The following is an 18,389-nucleotide window of genomic DNA, read 5'->3' as shown; positions in this document are numbered from 1 at the left end:
AATTGAATCATAAAATCATTCGTGGCAAAGTATGTAATTATGTATATCAATTGACGTAATTTGATTTCAATGTTTCCAAGCAAAATGGTACATATCGTGAAATACAAAAAAAAAACGCTTTTGAAACATACGAGCATACGGTCCACCTGACGGTAAATATTCACTGTCAATATATGAATAACACCGTCAATATATAATTTGTAACTACAACAAAATTATAACGTGACAATTCGACATCGACCGCTTCTTAAATTACCCAAAACAGTATGGATGACTCACTCATCTGTTTTGATTATCTTCAAAACGCATCAGAAGCACTATCTTGGCAGTAAAGGATTAATAAATATCTTGCGGGATACGGTGTGTTAAAATAACTCGCCAGTATTCATGCTTACTCGTGCGAGATATGCAAATGTCTTGAATTCCACACAGGACTATAGTACGTTCATATTATATTATTAGGTTTGTAATGAAGATTTTATGTGGCTAGTTATTTACCATATTTTTTTGTAAAGACAACGTTATAACTGAACATGCTGATTTTATGTTATTTTTTTCATTAGTATTAGTAGTTACTTAGTTTTTTTTTTTTTTTTTTTTATGATTGAAGGATTACTGGTGGCCCGGAGGTCTTTTCAGTTTCACCAGGACAGGTGGGCGAGAAGGGGCTCACCCATAAGGGACGGGATTTGCTAACAGCTACCCGAGCGCCTCCGAAGGAGACCTAACAACTCAAGAGTAGCTGCTTCGCGAATGAATCTACTACCGGATCGGAATCGCGACCCGCTGAGAAGATCCGGCGAGAAACTCAGCGAGCTGATTCATGGGTTAGGTTGCACGGCGAACTCTTTGTCGAGTTCGACGAGTACGGTTACCGAGGTCCCTAAGCCTGCTCCTAGAGCTGAAGGCGTCTAGTGCAAACGTTATTGGATCTGAGGGATCCGTAAGGACGTGTCTAGGGCGTCGACGGTGACTGGCTCCTGCATGATCAGGATTCGGGGAGTAGTCAGCGGCGGCTACGATAAGGCGATTATCATGACGCATAGCCTTATCGAAGTACCGTTCCGACGCTGACTTCATGTATTTCTGGATAGATTCGAGGCCCAAGTCGTCGTGTAGGTCAACGTTCCTCACGAACCACGGAGCTCCGACGGCTAACCTGCAAAAGCGGGATTGTAGAGATTGAAGGGTGTCTATGTGTGTGCGGGCCGCGTGAGCGAACACCACACTCGCGTAAGTCATGACGGGCCTTATGCAAGTTTTGTAAAGTGTCACCTTGTTCCGAAGGGACATTTTACTCCGCTTACAGATCATGGGGTAGAGTCTACCGAGAATAAACGCGGCACGGTCACGGACTGATTTTATATGCGGGCGGAATGTCATCGATGCATCCAGGGTAACGCCCAGGTACTTGACCTTCCTGGCCCAGGGTATGGATTGACTAAAGAGAGTAATCGGGGGTGTGAGATTCCTCCTCCTAATACGGGAGGAAATCCGTGTGGAGCTTCCCCTCTGAAATAGCACCGCAGTACTTTTCGCTGGGTTGATGTCTATGCGCCATTTTCGGAACCACTGTCCTAGGGCTAGGGCTGCGCTCTGAAGCTTCTTCGCGATTAGGGACTTGTTTCTACTGGAATAGTAAACAGTCGTGTCGTCGGCGAATAAAGCTAAATGGGTCGACGGCGACCGGGGAATATCGTTAACGAATAAGCTAAATAGGAGGGGTGAGAGGACAGAGCCTTGCGGGACTCCAGCTGTGAGAGTTCGTGGGGAGGAGCGGGTTCCCTCGACTCGATATCGAAAAGAGCGGTTCGACAAGAAGTCCCGTATGATGAGCACGAGACTATCTGGCACGCCCATGTTGAATAGTTTGAAAATCAAACCGTTGTGCCAGACTTTGTCGAACGCTTTTGCGACGTCGAAGAAGAGAGCTCCCGTGTATAACGGTTTCGGTCGATTGAGCCCCACAAGAATGTGCTCCGTGAGGCGGTGCACCTGTTGAACGCATGAGTGATTTGTACGGAATCCGAATTGTTCATCGATGAGAATGCCCTTGGATGAGACGAAGTCTCTGAGGCGTTTGTAGAGCAGACGCTCATACAGTTTGCCTAGAGACATGAGGAGGCTAATCGGGCGGTAGCTCGTCGGATGATTTTTTGGTTTACCGGGTTTATGTATGCCGATAACGTCCGCTTCTTTCCACACCGTGGGAAAGATACAGTTCGCCATAGCGGCATTGAAAATAGATGCCAACATCACGATGATTTGGACGGGTAGAAGCTTAATAACGCGGTTGGATATACCATCGGAACCGGGAGCCTTGCGAGGACGTAGGTCTTTGATCAAGTCTTTAACTTCCATCGGGGTGACGGGTGGTAACGCATCCGAGGGTGGCAAGGAGGCTCTGCGTTCTACCTCACTGTCTACTAATTCTACATGAACAGGGTCCACGGATTGAGTGCTGGGCGTACACTGGGTTTGCAATGTATCGGCCAGCAGCTCTGCTTTTTCGTCATCATCGAACGCCGCGACTCCGCCTGAGGGGCCTACGAGGGGGGGCATAGTTACTACCATATCCGATTTGAGAGTACGAGCTAAGCGGTAGTAAGAACTTTGGGAGGGCGCGAGTCCTTCTAAGAAATCAGACCATCTGGCATCTCGGACTTCGGCGATGCGAGACTTTACGTCGCGTTGTAGGGCACGCATTCGAATACGATTTTCCGCGGTAGGATACCTGTCGTAGGCGCGTATTGAGGCGTTCTTAGCTCTTAGGAGCTCCTTAATATCGTCGGACAATTTGAAGCGGTGAAGGAAGTCCTCCGCTACAACTTGTTTCGATGACCTATCTAATGTCGAGGTGATGTGTGACGTTAAGATGTCTATGGCTTCAGCGGTATCCTGAGAAGACGGGGTAGAGTCCGGGCTAAACGGGAGCGATGGTGGATCAGATTCAGCCAGGCTGACGCCCAGCGTGTGCCAATCCACCACAGTCCTCGTGACGGGAACGGAATCGGGAGCGCGACCGAGCTTCATAACGACGGGACGGTGGTCTGAATCTAACTTTGAAACTACTTCGATCGAGTGTAAGCGCAGAGTTACGTTTTTTAATAAGGCTATGTCGAGTATATCCGGGCGATGCGCGATATTTAGCGGGTAGTGAGTCGGGGTTAGCGGAGCGACGATATCGAAGGCGAGATCATCAACTAACGCATCAAGCCGCCTGCCATTCGGGGTTGTGGTGTGTGAGTTCCACCTGATGTGTTTACAATTTAGGTCGCCCGCCAGAATGACAGAGCTTCCCATGCCGAGCAGCGCCTCGATATCACTGCTTAGAACGATCTTATCCGGTGGAAGATAAACGGACGCGATAACGATCGGCGCGTGTCCCGTCAGTGAGATTCGGCATACTGATGCTTCGATATTAGCGAGCGCGGGAGGATCGAGCGGGACGCAATGCAAGGCTCTTCTATAGTAAATGACGGTGCCACCACCACGAGCAGAGAGCCTGTCGTTCCTGACCATGTTATAGTTCGCGATTTTAGGGTCACGGCGCGCGGGCTTAAGTAGGGTCTCCTGCACTAAAAATATATCAATTTGATGGTCACGCAAAAAGTCAGAAACCTGATCACGTTGATTTGCGAGACCGTAAGCGTTAAAAAATCCTATCGTTACGGATAGGGGCTTTATTCTACTTATATACGCCATTGATTACCGGCGGAGTGAGGGGAGGACGTACGTATTTAATGACGCGTATACGTCGGCGTATTCTTGCACAACGGCGATAAAGTGTTGTGCAGTGGAGGCAGCGCGAATGGCGTCGCCCAAAGCGTTAACGCGCTCAAAGTTGATCGACTGAAAGAAGTCGATCGCTAAAGCGAGATTGTCGGACGCGGTCGGAGGGCAAGTCGCGGGAGAAGGACGAGTTGCGGGGGCGGGACGAATCGCGGAGGAGGGAGTTGTAGCCGTGTTCGTGTACGGCAGCGGTTTCGCCCAGGCCGAGACACTGGGCACCGGCGCCGGAACGAACGCTGGCTTAGCCTGCGACACAGAGGGTGCCGAGGCTTTGATGTCTGGGCCGGAAGCTCGGAGGCGGTTTTGGCGGGCGACGCGTCGATTTATTTTAGGGGCTCGGGGGCATCCGCGGTAATTTGCGGGGTGACCCTGTGTTCGACACAGGACGCAGCTAGGCGGTTCCGTCGCGGTTTTTTGATCGCGAGTGCATAGGGCCGTGGCGTGATCGCCTAAGCACTTGACGCATCGGGGGCGCGCGTGACAGTTACGGGAAGAATGCCCGTATAATTGGCAGTTATGGCACTGGCTAGGTGTGCCTTTCTTGTGTGGGGTTTCGACTGCGATTCCGGAAAGGCTACAGACCGTTCGGATGTTGAATATTTGCTTACCCTCGGGGGTAGGCTGGAGGGCGACGAGAACCATATTATATGGCTCCCTTCCGCGGCCTGTATGCATGCGGTGTACGGAGTTAACCGGTAGGCCTTGTTCGAGAAGGTCGGCCTTAACGAGCTCGGCATCCAACTCTTTAGGGATGCCACGTATAACGACACGGAGTTCGCGCTCCTCCTGGAGCGTATACGTGTGGAAACTTATACGCTCCTTACGGAGGTAAGAAGAGAGGGCCCTATGGTCGTCGGGTGTTCGAACCTTAATTTGAATGCCGTTCGCGAGGTTACGGGCATTCGTGAAATTGATATTTTTGGCCTTAAGGGCCAGGGAAACTCGTTCCCAAGCTGCCTTCTCTTGAAGGATTACCGGGGGAGGGGTCTGGGTTTTATTTTGTGCCACCGGACGCGGCGACGGAGTGGCACGGGCTGGAGGCGCAACGGGAGTCTGAGGGCGGGGGCGCGACGCGTTCGCGGCTTTGCTAATTTTAGCGGCCGCGGGAGCTCGAGACTCCGCGGCACGCTTCTTACCCTTTTGCACCAGGGTGAATCCATCCGTCGATGAGGCGGGGGCGAGGTCGACCTCCATCTCCGAGTCAGAGTCGGAGGACGAGGAGGCGGGCGCAGGTGACCTACGAGTAGGTGTTTTGGAGGGCGCGACGGAGGCCGCGGATGATCGCGCTGCTGGAACGGTGACCACGGCGGACGACGCAGCAGTTTTACTCGCCAGTATAGGCGACGCGGGAACGGCAGGCACGACGGAAGCTGCGGTGCTCGATGCAGAAGCTTTGCACGCAGGTACAGGCGACGCAGGAGCAGCGAGCTCGGCGGAGTCCACGAGAGGGCTCGCGGTGTGATCGGCCTTGAAGGCCTGAAACTCGGAAGTGAGCTTTGGGTAGCGAAGCCGGAGAAATTCCGCAAATACAGCGTCCATGATGGCTACGTGCCCAGGTGGGGCTACCCTGGGTCTTAGAAAACACTCGCCTTGCGGCGAGGCCCCAACTTCTCGGACCTGAGCGGTTCTATTGAACACAGGTGGCGATGCGGCACGATTACTACAGGACAAAGAAAAAACACAACAAAACGGATATAACAAAAAGAAACAAAACAATTAAACACTTCCAGGAAGACAGTTTGTCGGCAGATGTACCACGAACACAGAAATAACAAAAGGAAACAAAACAAATAAAAACTTCCAGGAAAAACACTTGGTCGGCAGATGTACCACGAACACAGGCCGCGCGAACAATGGCCGGGCTAACAAAAGCCGGGCGAACAAAGGCCGGGCAATCGAGTGGTCGATGAGCACGTCCGCACGTGACGGGTGCCTCTATCGGAATGCCAGTTACTTAGTAGCAACTTGAGCGGGGGTAACAATAGATTTATCGCAAACTTGTCTAAAGTATAAAAGAAACATTACACAATAACTAAGAAAAACAAAGATATTTCAAAGAATAAATCATAGATATTTTTTAACACGATTTCCTAATGCTGGTACGTAACCATTAATATTTTGTTGCATTCTTATAAGTTTATTCATGAACTTAATTAGATTATAAGTTGAAATACAATTGGTCAGCCTAAGAACGAGCTTTTTTAAGCCCTGTGCTAATAAGGTTGTTAATATGTCGTGGACACTCTTAGCTTTGCGTTGTGAATAGCTACGGCAATATTTCTGCCATCAACTAAGATTGTTTATTCACTGACAGCTTGTGAATTCAAATAAACTCATCCATTAGTAATTTCACAACTGTAGTAAAATAATTTACAGTGAATACTGAAATTTCAACGATTCAATAAACAGCATTGACAGTGAAATGCTAATGGAAGGGCATTTACGCAGCTGGTGTTGCCATCAGATTATAAATTGGAGTAATGAATGCGTAGCATTTGCAGTCTGAGCGCACGTACAAACAAACATCAATCTGTACATTGAACTTGTTACTGATTTAGCTCTGTACGTGATCACGGTGTTCAAGTTTTACATAAAATGTGGTAGGTTTAGAATATCGATGATCTATTGTACTTTTTCCCGATTGCAAAGCTATGAATTAATAGCGAATGGAATATTCTGATTTGATTGTTACAAGAGCGCATTTAAAAAAAACCGCCCGTACTGGTGCTAGGACCTCTTGTGAGTCCGCGCGGGTAGGTACCACCACCCTGCCTGTTTCTGCCATGAAGCAGTAATGCGTTACGGTTTGAAGGGTGGGGCAGCCGTTGTAACTATACTGAGACCTTAGAACTTATATCTCAAGGTGGGTGGCGGCATTTACGTTGTAGATGTCTATGGGCTCCAGTAACCGATTAACACCGGGTGGGCTGTGAGCTCGTCCACGTGTTTACGCAATAAAAAAAAAAAAATAATAATAATAAAAGTACTGGCAACATTGATAATGTGTCGTCGCAATATACAAAATATGGAACCAAACAGATGTCAATGATCTAATTGATTTATTCATGTGTTGATTCAAACAAAGCGACATGTATTCCCCCCACACGCAAAAAACAACAAATGATAACCTGTTTCTTTCGTTATAATGCTTAAATGTAACGAGAACTGGTTCCGTAGTGGAGGTCCAATTACATTGTATTGAAATTACATTGTTGATCAAACCACGAATGGAAAGACGGGTTCATTCAGTAGTTTTATTATTGTACTATATTCGTGTTGAATTTGGTAAAACGGAGCTATTAGCGCGTTGCTTTTGACGAATGCGACTAAGAATACTATGAGATTCTAAGACCAAATTCGTTCGAATAAAGGAAACGGTTTTTTACCTGATTTTGTGTGAATAAGGTGTGAAATCAATAGTCGGATTCCTGGAAAATTTTGTTGTTAGGTTGTGAACCCACACCTGTGGGTACCACGACCCTGCCTATTTCCACCTTAAAGCTGTAATGCGTGTCGGTTGGAATGGTGGGGCAGCCGTTATACTAATAAATAAGCCGTAAAACTGAGACTTATGTTGGGTGGCGGTGTTTAAGTTGTTAATGTCTATGGGCTCCGGTGACCACTTAACACCAGGTGGACCGTGAACTCGTCCACCCATTTCGATAGGTTTGCTTAGATAAAAAATCAATGTGATGATGATTATAATATGTTTTGTTAACATAATATATTATATACCTGGTAGTGCAGGTCCGCTATTGGAGTCCATCGACAGCAATCTAAATGCTTCTGTCTACGGCATGCGACCGAATTTTGATTTTTGTAGCTTACCCTATGAAAACATATCAATAGGTCGGCAAACATAGAATTTAAATTTAAATAAGTATGTAGGATTGGTAAGAACGGAAACTATGAAAAGAGTGTGGAACGGAGCGTTAAGATGCGAGTGAGAGAAAACGGAAAGAAAGGAAGAAGAGAATGACAGACAGAATGACAAAGAAAAGGAAGATGGCGAAAACGGTTAAAAAATGAGCAAGGCGTAATAAAAGTGTTAATTAATTTGTAATTATTATTTTAACAGAAGAGTTTGGAACAGTGTAACTTTTATTCTACATAAACTTATAATATTTTTTTTATTACTTTCAGGCAATCCAAACGACAAAGTTTTATATGGTCGACCGAACAAACGTCGCAGCGCTTCCTTCCCGGCCCCAAGATCTCTGGACCGGCGGCACTCTCTCCGCATCTTCGGCTCTTCCAGCAAGTACCTTCAGCGCTGCGCCTCTACCAGGAGTCTCCATCACAAACACGTTAATACGACTGACAGCTCTTCTTCCACCGATTATCCGCCTAGTGTTGAGTCCGCGTCGCCTAGTAAGTTAATTAAAAACTACATAATACAAACCTCATTGGTTTTTTCTAGGAGTTTCTTCAATCGTCGGCATGATTGTAGAATATTTCCTAATTAGTTTATTGTATTCATTTAAAAAAAATCCGCTTTTCGAAGTGTTAGGAAAGGACGACTGATTATTTATGAATTAAACGCGATATTAACCTATAAAAGTGCCAATGTATTGAATCACTATTGATTCTTAAGAATGCAGCGGCCCATTTGGATAGTCACTTTCGCTAGATAGGTTGGTAATATTGAATAAAAGGTTCATAAAAACACACTGAATTAAATGATCACAAGTCGAGTCGACCTGTCACATTTCTTTCAGTACTTATCTAAAGATATGTTTAGCCTCAACTTGAGTTTGTGCTTTGTTCTTCGACTTCTTAGGTAATATTTAAAAAAATATTTTATATTATGTTCTGAAAAAACTTTATAAGTTAATTTTTTAGTTAAGCAAACGAAGTTCACTTGTTACGTATAAGTTCCTATAACACATTTATGTAGATAGATGTGTTATGTTTATTAACTTTTTTTTATTTACTGATTCACCAAATATCAAATGCACTTTTTGTGTAGGTACGCCCTTGGCTAAAATAGCAGGTAAGTATGCATGACGTGCTTTGAACTGATCTTAACCAGTTATTAATGCGTTGGCTTAAAACGAAGTTTAAGCGGATTTGAAACAAAACTGATTACCCGCCTACGGGTGTGACCTTCGCAAACTACTATACAAATTCTATTCTATTTTTAAGTTATAACAAAATTTCAATAAGAGATTTCTTATTCGTAATTTCGATCCAAATGCCGGTTTAAGTATGTTATTTATTTCATTGTAGCTTTGATTATGACGAATAATGAAAAAAAATTTTTTGAGCTTACATATATCTTCCCTGCCTATTCGCTAGTAGCCTAAGGGGCTATTTCAGTTTGCGCAAACAGACAAATTTCAATTGACAGATCAAACAAATTTATCGATAATTTAAAATCGACACCGAAAATTAAAAAATACAATTCGCACAATTCCCTTTTCATGTAAAATAAAGACATGGCTAGAATTTAATGTGCATTGGTATTTTCACGATTTTACGCAGGGGTTTGAAATATTTTACAAGGCATTTTTATCAGAAAAATAAAATAAAAAAACTAAGGAAAAACGTTTTGTACACTAATAATTGCTGGCTATACCGGTCATTTATTAATTAAAATTTAAATTAACCCACAGACACAGCCCACTGAGTTTCTCTCCGGATCTTCTCAGTGGGTCGCGTTTCCGATCCGGTGGTAGATTCTGCGAAGGACGGCTCTTGCTAGGGTTCGTGTTAGCAACGTCGTCAAGTTTGAGCCCCGTGAGCTCATCTACTAATTAAGGTTACGCTGAAATAGCCTCTCAAGGCTATCAGCTTAGGTAGCGTATAAAAAAAAGTTGGCTATTGTAATTATACCTAATATTTCAATAATAAAAACGTATTTGACGAATTTTCCAGAAAAAGTGTCCCTGCTGTCCCGCTTATTCAGACGAAGCGGCCGCAGCAAGCAGACGCGCGCGATGAGTACCTTCTCCGCCCAATTCCCGCCCACCGAGTGGTTCAACTCTAAGGCGGTTCATCTCCACTGTGTCGCAACGCAGACCAACTCTAAGGTATGATATATATTTCATCAGTATCGTAAAGTTTTACAATTATTTTCAAACCTAATTTACTTGACTGACTTTTATTTATTGCTTAGATGTGTGGACGAGCTGACAGCCCACCTGGTGTTAAGTGGTTACTGGAGCCCATAGACGTCTACAGCGCAAATGCGCCACATACCTTGAGATATAAGTTCTAAGGTCTCAGTATGGTGGTGGTACCTACCAGCGTGGACTCACAAGAGGTCCTACCACCAGTAATTACGCAAATTATAATTTTGCGAGTTTGATTTTTACTACACGATGTTATTCCTTCACCGTGGAAATCAATCGTAAACATTTGTTGAGTACGTATTTCATTAGAATAATTGGTACCCCCCGAGATTCGAACACCGGTGCATCGCTCAAATCGAATGCATCGGACGTCTTATCCGTTAGGCCTCTAAAACTTCATTAATGTATGTACGACTTCATTAAGCTATTACCTATCATTAATGTATGTATTAGGAATCGGGACGACTATATACGCGTCCGCGAGAAGCTGGAATAGCCCTTAGATTACCAGCGAATCTCTCTCTCTCTCTCTCTTCGATCGGTTCCTCACTGCTGAGGATCGTGACTCCGTCCGATTTCGTCAACCAACTGTCTCCATCGATCCCGCCCTGCAGCCCGGTGGAGTGCGTCGCTGATAGGTATTCCCAGTTCCTCCGCTATTTGGTCCGACCATCGTTTGGGACCTCTACCCCTAGGCCTTTTTCCCTCTATTTTACCGGTCACCACAAGGCGTTCCAAATTGCTGGTATCCATACGTGCAATATGACCAAAATACCGCAATATTCTTTGTAGGCAGATTGTGGATAGACGATGAATCTTTTCTATTTTTAACTGCCTGAGAATAGATATGTTGGTGCGGCGGGCCGTCCATGGTATTCGTAGCATACGTCGCCAGCACCACATTTTAAAAGCGTCGATTCTCTGCCTATCTGCGGCTTTGAGTGTCTACGTCTCTGCACTATATAGAGCAATGGAGAAGACAAGGGTGCGGACCAGATGTATTTTAGTTCGGTGGGTAATATTACGGTCTCTCCAGATTTTGCTCAGTTGGGTCAATGCAGATTTTGCCATGAATACCAGCGAATAGGTAGGGGGAAAAAGAAGAGTACCAGTTACCTGTCGTTAGCAGTCCTTGATATTTGTAATATTTAAAGTATGTTTTCTTCTGATTACTCTAATCGTTTTTCTCTCTTTCTCATCCCTTTTTTTCAGATCTAATTAATTGAAATAAAGAGCTATATTACATTTTTGTTTGTGTTTTACAGGAGTCGCTGCAAAGTCAAACATCCTTTGTCTCATCATATTACGACGGTTCAGAGATAAGTAATCGGTCTTCGACGCTGCCTCGTCGTCACAAGAGGCACCTCTCCACTGAATCTGGTATCGCCGGTTCTAATTACGATCACTCGCCGATCAGGCAGTCCAGCCCTAGTTCCGGCAGCCTTCCGAGATCAACCCTCAGCCGAAGTTCCACTAACAAAACAATTTTAGATCATTTCGGATCACCTCAAAGGAGCAGTGATCCGAAACTGCGAGACAGTCCTAGTGGGAGTCTAAGGAGAGCCGATTATTCGAACTCGGATAATGTTATGTCAACTAGTGGCCCTTCCAGCCTGGAGAGTGCGACTCCTCTGCGAACCCCAAGGAAGGATATAATAAGAAACGGCCAGTCGGACCCAAATGTACTAATGAAGAGAAGCTACCACACGAGTGGCAGTAGCGGTCACTCCAGTCTAGAGTCGCACATATCCGACCGCACGTTGAAGCCTTCGCCTAGTCACTCTAATTCCGGAGCACCAGGGCTCAGCAGAGCACAATCACTCGTCAAAGTTCAAAGTCTACAAAGCTCTCCAAAGTCGCTTCACAAATTCAGATCTAAACCACCAATTGTCGGCGGGGAAACGGTAAAGAGTAGTAAAAGTACATCACCTAAGAGCTTACCAAAAAACTGTCCGGATACCCCAAAAAAAACCGCTGCTACGCTACACAAAGCCATAGGATCTAAGATTGAAAATCCCTCTACTACTATGCTGGCGAGTTCCAATTCTAACAATTCAATCACATTAAAAGTTACCACAAACACTATGTCCCAGAACGGTGGGGGTACGAACACAAAGGTTTATGTGCAGAATTCACCGGTAAGGTCTGTGATCACATTTGAAAACGGCAAAGTAACCGAGACGAGTAACGGAAGTAACATTTACATCATTAATGACGACAGACACGTCGTTTCCGTTTCGCAGAACGGTGTGACAACCCAAAACGCCAAAAATCCAAAAGAAACCTCATTCGACGTCTGTGTCGAAAACAAAAAGCAAATGTTTCAAGAACAGGAACCGATTAAAGTACAAGAAAATAAATTTAATAAAAACTCCATAAACGACACGGGTATGAATAATAATCGTAAGCTTTCCCTGCAAATAGGCGGTGCGACAAATAACAATAGTTTCGTTTATAAGAATCAATTGAACAATACTAACGAGGTTGGCTCGAATCCAACGTCACCAGCGATCCACAACAACATAAACAATTTGGAAACGACGGCAAATAGTAATCCATCCACGCCAACTAAAAGTTACGACAACATCATAGGATCTTTAGGAAGTTTGCGATATCAAAAAAACTCCTTTTCACCAACCAACGGTGGCATCCAAAGTAACATCAATTCGAACAGCGAATTGAAAAGCGTTGATCTGTTAAAAAAAGCAGCTGCACTACAGATGCTAAACGGTTTGCCAAACGTGAATAACAGAATGAGTTCTGACTCTATAGCGAATCTATTAACGAAAGGAATCGACCAAAAGCCGACAGTTTTAGGATCGGAGCCAAACTTGGCAGTGAAGAATCAAGAGCTTATAAAAGACATCAATACGTCCACAGACAAAATCAACTGCTTAGATAGCAAACAGAAGAGGTACAGCCTGAGTCAAGAGAGCAAGAAGGAGAATCAGGATTTTTACAATTTTCCGAGTTTGAGCGATTTGAGCTTTAATTTTACTAGTTTAGCCGCTCAGAAGATATTAAAAGGTGTCAGTATAAATAGCGTCGACACTTTGGTCGAGCTAAACATGGCGGCGAACAACTCGGAAAAGCAGAACAACCGTGACGTTGCAGCAGTCTGCACAGACTTTGGCCTTGTATAGCACTTAAATACCTAACTTTTCTGTCAAAAATGTATAATAGTAGTCATAACAAATATATAAGGTAGCTGTATAACTTATTAGTATCAATTTATTTAGTAACATGCTTTATGTAAGCATTACAATTAGTTGTAAACTTACTCTTCTAATATTTTATACTCCCCAATTATGAATTTATCTTTATTAGATACCATTGTATCCCTATGATTATTAAAATTACGTTTGTCTTTACTAACTTATCATCGAAAATATCTATGTAGAATTTATTTAACGAAGTATTTGTTGTAATCAATTAAACATTCTTAGTTTGTAGCTCACTTTGAGCGCAATTTATGTGAGACAATAAAGCGATACTGTCGTAATACTAGGTGGCCTAAATTTGACTCAACATGAAATATTGTGCCTAATGCAGTAGAAATATTTGTACGCCTAGCTATATAATGTATTTGCAGGTAGTAATTTCAAAACTAATAATATATTAGCAACGAGAATAGACAGTACCTATTCATCCTGAGTAAATTCTTAATAGAATCTTCAAAGTAGAATAAAAATAGTAATGTCTTCACAAAAATGTATTATTTTTTGTGCCATCTCAGTATTTTCATTGAAAGTCGAGTACAAACTAGAATATCTACACCACAAGTCCATCCAACAATGGGAATTTATAGTAATTTGTAAAATATACATCATGTATAAGTGCCATAAACCATAGTTTTACGCGTTACACGGAAATGACTAGCAGAAGGAATTGGATATGAAAATTTTGTCATTGTATCTACTGTACGCGTGTGAGGGTATTTAATCATTAGTGAACATAATCGAAGTCAATGCATATTAAATGTTCAGTAATGCCATTTTTAAAAAAATATTAACAATATAAGATGACGCTTTATTGAATTGGTTTTATTTTCCCCATTTAGTTGCTATGAATTTAAATTAGTTACATTCTTAGACAACAACAACAAATACAAGATGTACCCTATAGGTATTAATTTATCAAACTGAATGACAACCTATGACTGTTTGACATGAATATCATTTAAATAATAGAAGGATGTGAACACTTCAATAACATAGACATTTTGCATGAAAGGTTGATATTAATAAATTTAATTAGTTATGTAAGCCTTAAAAGGCTTCATGTTCATTTAATAAAAAAGGAAACTTATACCAATAGACTGTACAGACATTTGATAAAAAGTACACTAATATTTAATAATTTCAGTATAAACATCATTTGTTTATTTGGAGAGCTGATTGCTCAAACATAACAGTCACCCATGCCATCAAAGTAAATACACATAATATATATATAATAGATAGCATGGTTTTTGTACCATCCATGATACATTAGTAATCTACCAGGCATGAGCAGTCATGAATATATAACTCGTAACATAGATAAAGTAGTAGTAGCTTTCTATCTACGCAGTTAGGCACAAATTTGTCACCCATAAGAGTCTAGTCAGCGGCAGCCCAGTGGCTTTGTGCAGTATACACATACTGTTGCACTAGATGCCAGATAGTAAGGGCTGATAACATACATTGATGAGCATGGCAGTGCTAATAAAACATTTCATTTATTTCTATTGATGTCCACATTATTTACCCACTTGTTCCCTTCTTCCTGATTTGATTTAGATTACTGAGCAATCCTATACTAAAGAATTATATATAAATAAATATTAATAATTATTAAAATAAGAAACATAAGACTGTTTTATGGCTTAAAACAGTCTGAGGATAGTAAAAACTAGGTCCCAAAAACTTGTATGAGATAACTCTGGTCAGTGCAGTATTCACTGCATCAAGCATCTGTACTGTTACAGTATTTTAATTAACTTTTATTGTACATAATACTTTTTGATATGGTTTATTATTCAGGTTTTGTAAGTTGCAGACATAATTATAACTACTTTATAGGATACTTAAAAGTCTTGAAGTGTAAAAAACATGATATTAAACTTAACTATTACTTTAGTTATGAATATGTTATATTGCTGTGTTCCATTCCATCTGAAATTTGTGTAGGCTCTGTTTCTGTCTGACCTTTTATCAAATTCAACCAATTTTCAGTGGGATTATTTTTCTTGATTTCCATATCTTTACTTATATCACTATTATTCCCTAAGTTTGTACCAACTTCATTCGCCTTGTTGGCTATTATTTCACTATTTACTTCTAATATCATATCACTACATTCACAAGTACTATCTCCATCATCATTGCAAGTACTATAGTCAATTTTATTACATTTCTCAGATTTTGTAATATCTGTGACATTTTTTTCTGTTTCACAAAATTGTTTGGAAACATCTTTACTAGTTATATTAACGCAGCAATTGCAGTTCTGTGTGCTCGTTATTTTTCTTAAGGCAGCTTCTTTGATGGCGAAGTCTTTCCTTTCGTCTTTTAATCCCTTGTATGAATACATATGGTCGCTTTCAGGACTGATGTATTCTTCTAAGCTAAAAATACTGCTATCCAAACAGAGATTTTCAAAATCTATCGATCCGTATTCATTAATATTTTTTAGTAAGCCTGGCTCATTGTCAAAGCGTATTTTTATATTTTGCAGATAGTTTTTAATTAAGTTTTGGTCATCTCGGCAGTGTTTACTAATGACATCTAATTGTCTTAAGCTTTTCAATTCCCTCGCTTTTAAGCATGCATAGATGCGTTCGAATGATTCTTTTACTTTAGACTTGAGCTGAAATTTAAAAATTATCAGCTAAAATCTTTGTAATTCGCGTTATTAATCACATTTCTCGAAGAATACCTACCGTATCAAAATTTGTGCTACATTGGTGAAGATTTCTCTCCATTTTATTACCTAGAAAATACACAAATTACCTAGGTACGAGCTTTTTTAAAATCCTTGTTGACTAAATTATTTTTTTTTTTTTTAAGAGATTTTATGACCTGGTAACTAAGACCTTTAAGTCATGTCTTATTTTACTTTATATTCTTAATTTTATGAAAAATGATAATATGGAGTGAAATGAAATGAAGATGATTAATTTGAGACATTAATCAACTAGGATGAAATTTAATGAAATAAGATGATATGGGATGAAATATAATCGCAGTAAAATGGTGGTCATTTACTGAGATTTTTTCAGTGGACTTTTTGGAGGAACCCGAGAAGTTACGTCCAGCAGCTTTGTTTCATTTTCCCACATTTGTGCACTTTCACAGATATTAAACAGTTAATAAACCACCGTTATTACACATTTAAACCTGAAGAAACACTAAATAGACAAAATAAAACAAATCACACAACTTCACTGCTCGCGTTCCCGCCAAAAAGTCCTGACTAAATTAATTTGACAGCAGTGTGACCAGATTTCATTTGACGAATCTACTGCATATATTAAGTGTATAATTTAAGTCTACTGCTTGTGGAGGCTAAAATCTACTGTATTCTACCAAAAGAGAACGTGAAATACAAAAAAATTTATAAACTTTTTTTTCTGTCGTGTTACAATGTAAAAACATGAATATTTCCTTGATTAAACAATAAAATAAGAAAAATAACAAAAAAACCACCATTAAATAAAGAAACCAATGTTCTTTTTTTTAAATGATATTCTAAATAAAAATATAATTAAAAAATAAAAATAATAAAATGAACCTTAAACTTAAAATTGTTAGTGTTTATATTGAGTAACATTTTCATAAACTTGTTTTGAATCCATTATCTTGATAATACTTCTGTCAGGATCAAATCTGCGACATCCTCCTTCCAACAGTCGTAGCCTCTCTTTACCATGCATTATTGCAGCAACATTCTTATTATTAAATCGATTTCGATCTTGATTTGTAATCCTATTAATATCAAATATTATTCTTTCTACTTTGGCGTTTGACAAAGGTAGTATCGTCATTTGCTTCACAATTTGGGACAAGTTGCCATACCTTGGTTTGCTATTCGCATCACAGAATTGGCTGACTTTACTCCACAATTTATCCACCATAAAAGTTTCAGACGTCAAACTAGAGGTTGACAATAAATTAGACACGGAAACATCTAATTTTAATTCCCATATTCATGGTGATAATATATCAGTCATTATATTATAAAAAAAAATGTTAAGTATTGCTAAGAAAACTTTATTCCGTGACTGGAGCATAGAATGGGAATCTTTTAAGTATAAATATTCTAAAATCCAACCAACAATACCCCTTTCCCCATGGTTTTTTAAGTACAGAAATCTTAACAAAAATATCACTAGCATTCTTATCAGAATGCGACTGGGTCACGTTTGCTCTCCTGTCCAGCTGTTCAAATTCAAAGTAAGAAATACAGCCATATGCGACTGTGGATCCGAGGAAGGTACTGTGGATCATATATTCTTCAACTGCATTCTTAACAATAATTGCGATTCCCTATATACTTTATTAAAAAACATAATCCCCTTCCCCATCAACATGAACTTCCTATTAACTTTCCCCAGTAAAAAGGTAGTCTACTCGCTTGCATCTTTATAGACACTAATAATATATAATTGTAGTTCCTACTAACTGTTAAATACAAAAATTGTAAACCTAAATAGGTAACTCTATTTTCAGTTCATGCCTGTAAATGTTATGTAAATGTCCTAGCATAATTATGTTGATACCTCCACTACCCGACGTTGGCAAAATTGTACTTTAATCTAAGTAACAAAAGCCAGAAAGAAAGGAAAAAAAAAAAAAACCATATTCATTGTCAAAAATTTGCATGTTTTCTGTTGCAACTACAAGGATATTGTGATGAATGGAACATCGCGATATCTTTGTGTATATTTATGTTTCATTTTAGACTCGATTGTAATAATTCTCAATGAAGGAATTCCCACTAGTCTATCACACTCTATGCTCACGGCACGAATGGTAACGAAAATAATGAAAATTAAATAGTTACAATGCATTCGATGAAAGGGGGAATACCTCGAATTTATCCGATATGCCAAAAAAGTACTAGATTAACTGAAAAGCGTGAATTCAACTAAAATAACCAAATAATTTTCACATATTAAATTGTGTTGCCAGGGCCTCAAAATTTACCAAATAAGTAGAAATCTACTAAATCTGGTCATGCTGTTCGACAGCATTATTATATTATTATACATAGTAAATAGTATCTATATTTATCCAACTGGAAAGTCAAAGATATCATACCATAGCCTAATATTTCATTTATTTTTTATGAAAAATTATAATGCGAAGTGAGTTTGCCTATTCTGACGTGAAGCAATAATGCGTTTCGGTTTGAAGGTTGAGGTAGCCACTTAAATATATATGCGAGCTTAGAAATTATATCTCAAGGTGGGTGGCGCATTTACGTTCTAGATGTCTATGGGCTCCAGTAACCACTAACTAATTTAGAACATTAATCACT

At 40.7% G+C, this 18,389-nt stretch overlaps 2 protein-coding genes across 3 annotated transcripts in view; one reads left to right on the top strand and one right to left on the bottom strand.

Moving 5' to 3' along the window:
• Positions 1 to 13,898, top strand: part of knockout (Stork-head domain-containing protein knockout) — a 217,953-nt gene extending 204,055 nt beyond the window's left edge. The window contains exons 7-10 of one of the 2 annotated variants that reach the window (XM_028186933.2): positions 7,936 to 8,163; positions 8,762 to 8,785; positions 9,670 to 9,824; positions 11,132 to 13,898. In XM_028186933.2, coding sequence (XP_028042734.2) covers positions 7,936 to 8,163; positions 8,762 to 8,785; positions 9,670 to 9,824; positions 11,132 to 13,009 — 2,285 coding nt within the window. In that variant the 3' untranslated portion in view covers positions 13,010 to 13,898. The remainder of the gene's footprint in view (positions 1 to 7,935; positions 8,164 to 8,761; positions 8,786 to 9,669; positions 9,825 to 11,131) is intronic. The other variant, XM_028186941.2, reaches the window with a different exon arrangement.
• LOC114252498 (uncharacterized) lies at positions 13,895 to 16,091 on the bottom strand. Its single transcript, XM_028186974.2, has 2 exons — positions 15,790 to 16,091; positions 13,895 to 15,716 (listed from the first exon to the last, which is right to left on the bottom strand). Exons 1-2 carry the CDS (start codon positions 15,829 to 15,831, stop codon positions 14,988 to 14,990), a joined length of 771 nt encoding a protein of 256 aa, XP_028042775.2. The 5' UTR covers positions 15,832 to 16,091; the 3' UTR covers positions 13,895 to 14,987.
• Positions 16,092 to 18,389: the final 2,298 nt, after the last annotated feature.

The sequence above is a fragment of the Bombyx mandarina genome, chromosome 22 (genome assembly GCF_030267445.1).
Source record: "Bombyx mandarina strain Sakado chromosome 22, ASM3026744v2".
Classification (NCBI taxonomy): Eukaryota; Metazoa; Arthropoda; class Insecta; order Lepidoptera; family Bombycidae; genus Bombyx; species Bombyx mandarina.
The sequence above is the reverse complement of the archived record's forward strand: the minus strand, read 5'-3'. Positions and strand labels throughout refer to the sequence as shown.

Bases quoted from the DNA above. Each gene is read 5' to 3' on its own strand.
- LOC114252498 (XM_028186974.2), bottom strand. From the start codon at position 15,831: ATGGAGAGAAATCTTCACCAATGTAGCACAAATTTTGATACG. The intron at 15,717-15,789 runs GTAGGTATTCTT...TTTAAATTTCAG, and splicing joins GTAGCACAAATTTTGATACG to CTCAAGTCTAAAGTAAAAGA.